Consider the following 8,816-nt stretch of genomic DNA (forward strand, 5'->3'; position numbering starts at 1 on the left):
CTAAAATACTCGATATTTTTTTTTTTTTTTTTTTTTTTAAGCTGGGAGAAATATTTCTCATAATTTTTTGAGGTATTGGTAAATCCTTAGCAGGTTCTTGTACACTGTTACTTTGAGCAATGAAGCTCTGAATAATTTTGTCCAGAGGGAATTTTGACCTAAGCTGCAAAACCACATCTAGGAACTTGGTACAGGAGCACCATCTTATTTGAAACTGTTTGTTTTTCAGCTGACAGAGTGAATACTCGTTTATTGAAGAGCCTGATCCCAGCCTCAGTAATACCAGAAAATTCTGTGGTTACAGCTGTGTCTTGGCTCTGTACCAACAAATCCTCAGGCAGCATCCAGGTAACTTAGTAAGTGCTGACAATAGTTATTGCTTCTGCACAGGAATGATAAGACCAGGTTATTTTCAGGGAGCAAAAATCCCGAGGGTTTAACGTACATGGTCTTACACAATATACTGTCATTCACCAAGAATGGCAGAGACACCCATTGCTGGAACAGCAGCAGGAACCAAGAAGCATTTTATAAGTGTGAGTGGAAAGTTGCACAGTTCCTGCTTGGCTTGAGTCTGTGAAGTCCTCAGGAATGGTTTCTCCACCACCATTTCTGTGAAGTACTGCTGTGTGAGGCATTCTTCAACTTCAGCAAGGTATCCCTTAGGTTATGTGTACTTTGGTCATGACAACGTGGCTTAATGTTAGCAAAAGTTTGTTTTGGTGTTCACATAGTCTGCTCAAAGGTTTACATCATAGAACCACAGAATTTATTTCCATCGTAAAATCATTGAGGTTAGAAAAGATTTTTAAGACCATAGAGTCCAACCATGTGTTGCCAAGTCCACCGTGAAACCGTGGTCCTAAGTGCCACACCTGAACATCTTTTAAATACCTCTAGGGATGGTAGTTCAACCACTTCCTTTGGTATCCTGTGCCAGTGCTTGGCCACCCTTTTGGTGTGGAAATTTTTCCTAATACCCAGTCTAAGCCTCCCCTGGCACAACTTGATGCTGTTTCTTCTTGTCCTATCACTTGTTGCTTGGGAGAAGAGACTGACTCCTACCTCACTTCAGCCTCCTTCCAGGGTGTTGTAGAGTGCAATGAGGTCATCCCTGAGCTCCCTTTTCTCCAGGTTGAGCTCCCCCAGCTCCCTCAGCTGCTCCTCTTAAGATTTGTGCTCCAGACCCTTCCCCAGCTTTGTTGCTCTGCTTTGGATGCTTTCCAGCACCTCAATCCACTCCTTGGTGAGGGGACAACACATATTCAGAAGTGTTTGTTTCCCATACTTCATGCATTGGTGTACAGGCACTTCAGCAAGGTGTTGGAGTGTGCCTGTTTCCCAGGAGGGCTGCAAGAGGACACCCTTGGCAGGCTTTCTTCCACAGCTGAATTATCTCTGAGCTGTTGTTCTTCTGAAACTCCCTGGTTGTCCTTGTGAGTGGTTTGTATCCTTACTGATTGTGTCTCTGGAGTTGGCTACTGACTACTTTTCTTTGCTTTTGCCCATCACTTAAGGTAATAATGGCTTTTTTCCTGCCTGCAGTTGCTTTTTTTAAGGTGGCTGATCACAGTGTTTGACTTCATTGATCGCAAGGAACAAGTTAATGCCCTCTATGGTTTCTTCTTCTCCTTCCTGCAAGATGAGAAGCTGGTAAGGAGAGATGAAGAACATATGGAATTGACAAAATAAAACCAAGTGTTCATTAGTGTATTAATGCTGGAATTAGTCTGGTTTTTTAGAGAGAATTTTCTAATGGCTAGAACTTTTCTCTTTTTTTTTTTTTTTCATTTGCATTATAAGGTTGCTGGGTAATTTAGATCCCTAAACAGGGAAGTACTGTAGGGTTGCTGTGGTCTGACTGTTTAAACAAGAATTGCTATTCTGTGTCACACAGAGGTTGGGGATATATTCTGTCTAAATTCCCAAGATTAACTGTGGTACTGCAGTCTGTGGGATTGTCAGACAACAGCAGGTAAAGTCTCCTGCTCCTGGGAAGAAACTGGCTTGTATACCTTGGGCAAAAAGAAAAAAAAAACAAACTTTTAGAGCAGTGTTTATTTAAGGGTGATGTTCTATTTAATGGAGTTGAAATGTAACTTAAATGAGAACAAGCATTCAGGAAATTTCTGCTATGTGGCAACTGTAAAATCCAGGTACTGGAATTTTGAAATGTTTGGATTCAGTGCATATTGAAATGATCTTGGCAGTCATGTTAGATATGAAATTGTTAATATTCTTTCAGTTTAGGATATTTTGTGGTTAAGTTCCCCAAATTCTGAGTTATATGGTTTGTAAAGTTGTTAATGGGTTTAGATTAACTTTAGTTATAATCTTTTCATAAAACTGGATTCAAGTTCCTACGATTTAAAATAGCATTTTGAGGCATGATGGGTCAGTTGAGAAGTTCACCAAGAGTTGGTGTGAAACTAATTTAAAGCTCTTTTACAGCCTCAGCTGTAAATAGAAGCTCTAAAACAGTATGTTGGTTCAAAGGTGCCTTTCTTTTTGAAAGTATCATTGTACTTTTACCTCTGACTCCTGAAATTTCTAGACCATCTTCCAAAAGACACCATCCAAGCTTGTTGAATAGCTTGGTTACTGCCAGATAAAGTTTCGAAATGAAAGGGACATAAGAGACTGGAAAAACCAGGCTGCTTCCTAAGGGAAGTGAGGTGTGCTCTGCCCTGGGGGGGCTGCAGGGATGGCTTGAGGCAGCCAGTGGAGTGACACAACAGTGTCCTGTGAAGCCTGTGTGGTTTCTGTGTGTCCTCCAGCAGCAGGAGGGTTCATTGCTGCCTTTGTCTTGCAGTGCCCCTACGTCTGCCACGTGCTCTACCTGCTGACCAGGAAAGAAAATGGTGAGTCTCTCAGCTATAAGAGCTGGAATTCCATTTTGTTTCTGATTCTGTTTGCTGGTACTGCCTTTTCTTCCAATGCAGCCACTGCACTGGTAAGCCAATATAGTGCTTTTAAGGCAAGGAAGCACGAGTGATAGTTCAGGCAAAAATTTGTGTAACACTTTCTGAACTAGAAACCTGTCTGTTAGCCTAGAAATAAGAGTGATTGGTTCTGTTTGCTTTGTCATGACTTCATGATAAAAGTGATACTGCATTTTTGCTCAGATGTCTGATACAGTGTTTTTTAAATTCTCTATATTATTGATTGTATTTCCAGTCAAGCCTTTTCGGGTTAGGAGACTGCTTGACCTCCAAGCAAAAATGGTGAGTTTATTTCAATTCTTGCAGAGTTTGAACTGTGGTTAATAATGCACTTTGTAAGACTAATACCCTTACAGGATGGAGAAGAGTGACTGGACTTGGAATTGTAGGTTGTAGTCTTTGTAACATCAAAGCTCGTCTCTCTTGCATGTGCATCCCTAATTTTCACGTGTGTTTTGTGAACTCTTGCAATGATATGCACAAAGCTCTTTGTTTTAGAGCCAGGTGTGCTGAAATCTCTGAAGCAAAGGGCAGCTTCATTTATCTATTGCAGTCCTTAATTTTGTATTCATCTTCCTTTTGCAAGTGGTATAAAAAATGACTGAAAAATATAAGATTGTAGAGGGTCTTGCTCTTTTTTGTAAGAAAAAACGTGCTGTAACATGTTTTTTAGACAGCAGAAAGACTATTTTTCATAGTTTTGATTGCTAAATTACTTTTTTTTTAGTTATGCTCTTTCTTCAATCCCCTTCCTATGGTGTTTCATTGACACAGTTTCTGTTCTTTCAGTTATTCATCTGTGCTTACTCACTGATATGTAGCTCTAGAAATTTAGCTTTTACTCATCACTGGGTTTTTTTGCTTCTAAAATACAGTATTGAGTTTCTGTATAAAAAACATACCCCACATTTTCCCTCTTGTTCTGCTATTTGACAGGGAATGCAGCCTCACCTGCAGGCTCTACTATCACTTTACAAACTCTTCTGTCCAGAACTGGTGACCATAACTCTTCCCACAAAAACAAAGGTAAGGAATTAGATTTAGTCTATTTGGAACCAGTACTTATGATAGTGTTTGTACTGAGCTTTGCATTTAAACTAGAGCATGATTTAGTGGTGAAGATGAATTCTATTTCCTCTTCAATGATTAAAATTAGTATAATGTATACTTGAGATTTAATCTATGAATTGATGATTGATTTGAATGAAGATTATAAGACAGAAGTGTTTTATCCCTTTTGAAAAAGAACATAATTTCAGAAGGAAATAAAAGCCCACTACAGTTGAACTGTAGTCAAAATGTGATGAAACTGAAGAGTGATAAGAGTTCTGTGCTGTGAAAATCTGTCAAGGAGGTTGTCTCTACATCACTGTGATGCTGTTTATCAGAATAGAAACTGATCTTTCTGTTGCTTTGTCTTAGTTTGGCTTCTTGCACAGATGTCTGATTTCTGTTTCCAGACTTACTTCAAGAGTTCAGAAGGCCCATGGAAAGCAGCAATGAATGCAGTAAGGCAAAGAAACCAGGGAAGCACTCCCCTGACCCAGGCAGTGTTTTTAGGCACAGCTCAACCTCAGTCACGAAAGAGGGTATGTTATGGGCCTAAGGTAGACCCTAGAAGGTGCCAAGCAGCATTTTTCATTATGAATATTGGTAAATAATGGGAGTCTGGCTTTATTTCAGCGCTGGGAAAGGTGGAGTACCTATTCAGAAATGCAGCATTCCCACTATAATGAAAGCCTGGATACGTTTTTTTGTAAAACAGGGTCTTTCTGGGAACACTGTTCATGAGTGCACTCAATTGCATTGGAAGCAGAGTCATTGCTATGCATTTTCTACAGAAATGGAATACTCAGTTGGTTCTACCTGCGAGCAGTGCAAGGAATTCAGAAGTGGGCACGGAAAAGTACAGTGATTTGTTCAGTACAGATGAGACTTTTCCAGTGGAGCAGCTGCAGACCTTTCCTCAGCTCCTACAAAATATCCACCGTCTAGAGGTGAGCTTCAAGAAGGTCTTGAAAAGCTGAATGAATGTTTTGAGAGATCAAAGGATATTCCTTTACTCCTTGTTTATGTGTGAATGATGTGTGGGCTACCTGGTTCTAACACAGCATCTGACCCAACTGAGGGTGATGAGTTCTGGAGATGGTCTTGTTACTGGTAAAAGGATTGGACAGCTCTGATAGAAGGAGATTCTCTGGCAGTTTACTGGTTTAAGTACTGAATAATTCTATTCTTTTCTTTGATTTCTCTTGCAGTTTCCTTCCCAGATGGGTTCAGTGCTAACAAACCCTTTATTACTTCACTACATGAATTGTGTCAGAGATGAATCTATTTACCTGAGGCTCTACTATTGGATGGGCCAGATGCTCCAGGAAGGTAGGAAACTCAGTATTATCCTGCCATGCTAGGGAGGTAAAGGATGTCTGAGGGCTCTCATTTTTTAGTAATGGTACTTTGCTATTCAGATTTGTAGTGACAATCATATGATGTTAAAGCAAATACTGGAAGAGAACCGAAATTGGTTTCTCTTTATGTTTTTTCTTGCTGTGCTTGTATTCCAATACAATATTCTCTCCTGTTTAGAATGTACCTGGTGTGTGGTTGATAACACAAATGAAACAGAATTCAAGAGCTTCCTGGAAACTATCTACAAGGCAGAATGTTTTTTGCAGGTAAGTGCATGTTTTGTGGAAACTAAGGGTTTCACAAAGTCTTCCCTTAAAGAACTTCTGGGACTTACCAGTGTCCTGAGGAGTGACAGTGTCTCAAGTAATAAAAATACCTATGCCCATGGAAAGTCAATATTCTGGAAATGGCCTTGTTTTCTGCAGGAAAAATAATTTGAGAATGATAATTTGGATGTCCTGGCAAATTGTATGGCAGGAAGGAGGTGTCAGACTCTTTTTTTCCTTCAGGGTGAAGTGAGCATGGCAAGGGGCAGGCATATGAGGTGAGTTTCTGAATGTTCCTCTTCTGCTTTGTAGGAGGGATTTCCTGCCTGTGAAGAGTTCCTCTATAAGAGCCTTCCTCTCTGGGATGGCTCCAGCTGCCGACCAGAAATCCTCAAACTTGTGAGTTGGATCCCCCTCAGCAGTTCCCCTGGTATGTGTTGCAGATCCTTTGGGTGAGGTTGGACACCGGGGATATCTCGGGGGATAGAATTTGTTCACCAGTATCATACTGCTTTCTCATTTGTTTCAGAAATTAAGTCATATGTCTATGGTCCCCTGGCACAGCTCTTTTTCACATCATCCCTTTACTTCAAGGTAATTTGAGTGAATACAATGGCTGTTTACTTCTGGTTGATACTGCTCTCTGCACTTGTGTTGGGTGTAGCAGACTAAGGGATTGTATAGGAAAGTTCTTTTGGGGAAGTCTGTGTCCAAATGAGGGTAAAATATATACTTACAACTTAACTTCTTTAGGAGTATGAGTGCCTTAAAGATATCTTCTTTTTTGACTGGGACATTGGAAATAAAAAGAACTGACTGTACACAAGATAATTGTTTCTTTTATTGTAATTTTAACTCGGTATTTGAAACTTGCATTCTCCAGGAAAAGCTCTGTAACACATACATTCAGTTCTAGGGGATGTGCAATTATCTCACTGCTCCTGTTGGTCCTGAGAAATTCTTGGTACCTTTCCTTGTATATGTCAGTTCTCAAGGTGTTTTTTGTTTAGTACTACTTGCTTACATAAATTGTTATCAGCCTGATTTCTTTTTGCCTCTTGCAGTGCAGTGTCCTTGAGAGCCTGAAGGAGCTGCTGGAGAACTGGCTAAATTGCAATGTGATTGATATGGATCCAGAGTTTCATTCTTTGTAAGTTTGTCATAAAAAAAATGCAAACCATGTTGTTTGCATTGCTCACCAGTGCATTTAGATATATATTCTAGCTCTATGACCCAGCATGAAGACCAGCTAGAAGGTTAATAACACTGTTATGATTCTGCTATATTGTAAGCTGCCTTGTCAGTCTTGTTCTTTGTCTTTAAAAGTACTTCTGTTGACGCTGAAAGTTGAAATGCCCAGAATTCAAAATCCTCCTAAGGCTGACGGCTGGTTCATGTTTGTAATGGTGTTGATAACAATGTTACTGGCTGTATTGAAGAACAAGTGTCTGTTGCTGAGTGTTGGGTGGGGCAAAAGCACAAACTTCAGTTTCTTTTCACTACTTTTCCCTGTTGCCCTTTGCGAGGAGGTGTAGTACTAATGTTGTGCTGTGTCATTGCTGCAGGAATACCACCCTTTCTGGACTAGTGACCGTGGTGGCTGACCTGATCCACTTTGTTGGACGGCTGTCTACTGTTGGACTGCGTTTGGAAAAGAATTCCACGTTATTGCTCTTCTTCATCCTGGATTTCTATGAGACTGTGTGTATCTCAATCATTTTGGCTTTCTTTTGAAATTCTCCAAGGCTGTTTGTATTTTTTTAACCTAGAGCATAAAAACATCTTCCTCATTATAGTTTACAGAACTTTGTGGTTAAAAGCAAGAATAGTCCAAATAACCGTTACTTTGGCAGTAACAATCAGCCCAGATGTGCTTCATTCCTGCAGGTGTGTGACATGTACCTGAAGTACAACCTGCCTTTGTTGATATTGCCTCCTGCTGGGGTTTTCTACCCAGCACTGCTCAGCATGGATTCTGTCACCTTGAATCAGCTCTGCTACATCATGTACAGGTACTACAGCAACTGTGGGCTGCAGGGTCTCCTTGTCTTCTCTTTCAATCTTCTGGGAATGAAATTACTTTAGTGTAAAATCTGAAATCTACTTTTTCTTACGATGCAAGGCAAAGGTGAAAGTTCTGCTCGTGCCCAGCTTTCATGATTCAGGATTTTATAGCTGTAGTTACTATTCTTTTTTTTTTCCAGTCTGTTGCCCAAAATAGCAGGATTCTGACTTCTTTCCCAGAATTATTTCTGTATCTTTGATATGTGGAGAGGAAGAAGTTCCCATATTGTTTTCAGAGAACTTAAGCCAGCCAGCTGGAATCACAAGTAGTAACTACAACTTCTTACTCCTATGCTTTGACCACTAAACTTGAGCTTTTCCTTACAAATTCTGTCATGTGCTGAGTAGGAACCACTTCTGCCACCTCCAGACTCTGTGGCAATTTGGGACTGCCTTGTGCTGCTGGCAAGTCCAAAGACAGCACTGTTTAATGCTCTGCAGGATCCACCAAGGCTGTGGTTCGTGGCCTTGTTACTTCCAGTGGCTGCATCTGAGGAGAAGAGTAGCCAATAGCTGACAGCTGGTGCAGGGCTTTCCATGTGGCTTTTTCTCTAAGGAATCTGCAGGGTAATTAACATGACAGGATGGTCTTGAGGAAATAAGAGGAGCTAGTGCTTATTATATAGAACAACTGTCAAGTTGCATTACTTCCAGTGGCTTCTGTTTCTTTGCTCAGTGAATGAAAGTCTGCCTTCTTAAAAACACACTGAGTTTTTCTGCTGATTTTAAGGCTGAATGTCCATTCTTGCATGTTGCCTTTATGAAAGTGACTGTCCCAGGGAAACCAGTCATGTCTGAATCATTTAAGAGATTAATATTATCAGATGTGTCCCTACTCTACCTAGAAAGAGTGGGCCTATGCCAACTGATAAAGTCCCTTTGAATTCTTTTTCATGTTTCTCTTTTTTTTATCAATAAAGTTTGATCTCTCTTGTGGCAGGAATAAGTTTTCTTAATACGTTCCTCCAGCTTTTTTGAATAGAGGCATGTAAAAATTTACAGGCTCCCAACTTTCTCTTATGTTTATTTTGTTTGGGTTTTTTTTTTTTTTTTGGGTTTTTTTTTTTTTTTTTTTTAGGTATCGAACCAACTTGGTGGCTGCAAAAGAAAATGAGGAGAGTAAAAAGGTATTGTA

The 8,816-nt window shown here is 40.2% G+C and overlaps 1 protein-coding gene across 1 annotated transcript in view; it reads left to right on the forward strand.

The window, feature by feature from the left end:
* The window catches only part of CENPI (centromere protein I), a 17,054-nt gene that overhangs the window by 4,168 nt on the left and 4,070 nt on the right, over positions 1 to 8,816 (forward strand). Inside the window, exons 2-16 of the mRNA XM_017819127.1 lie at positions 230 to 348; positions 1,546 to 1,653; positions 2,813 to 2,861; positions 3,178 to 3,224; positions 3,879 to 3,968; positions 4,403 to 4,531; positions 4,784 to 4,939; positions 5,201 to 5,321; positions 5,529 to 5,617; positions 5,930 to 6,047; positions 6,147 to 6,211; positions 6,682 to 6,767; positions 7,183 to 7,318; positions 7,505 to 7,629; positions 8,760 to 8,808. Coding sequence (XP_017674616.1) covers positions 230 to 348; positions 1,546 to 1,653; positions 2,813 to 2,861; positions 3,178 to 3,224; positions 3,879 to 3,968; positions 4,403 to 4,531; positions 4,784 to 4,939; positions 5,201 to 5,321; positions 5,529 to 5,617; positions 5,930 to 6,047; positions 6,147 to 6,211; positions 6,682 to 6,767; positions 7,183 to 7,318; positions 7,505 to 7,629; positions 8,760 to 8,808 — 1,487 coding nt within the window. The remainder of the gene's footprint in view (positions 1 to 229; positions 349 to 1,545; positions 1,654 to 2,812; positions 2,862 to 3,177; positions 3,225 to 3,878; positions 3,969 to 4,402; positions 4,532 to 4,783; positions 4,940 to 5,200; positions 5,322 to 5,528; positions 5,618 to 5,929; positions 6,048 to 6,146; positions 6,212 to 6,681; positions 6,768 to 7,182; positions 7,319 to 7,504; positions 7,630 to 8,759; positions 8,809 to 8,816) is intronic.

The sequence above is a fragment of the Lepidothrix coronata genome, unplaced genomic scaffold (genome assembly GCF_001604755.1).
Source record: "Lepidothrix coronata isolate B3197 unplaced genomic scaffold, Lepidothrix_coronata-1.0 Scaffold73, whole genome shotgun sequence".
Lineage (NCBI taxonomy): Eukaryota > Metazoa > Chordata > Aves > Passeriformes > Pipridae > Lepidothrix > Lepidothrix coronata.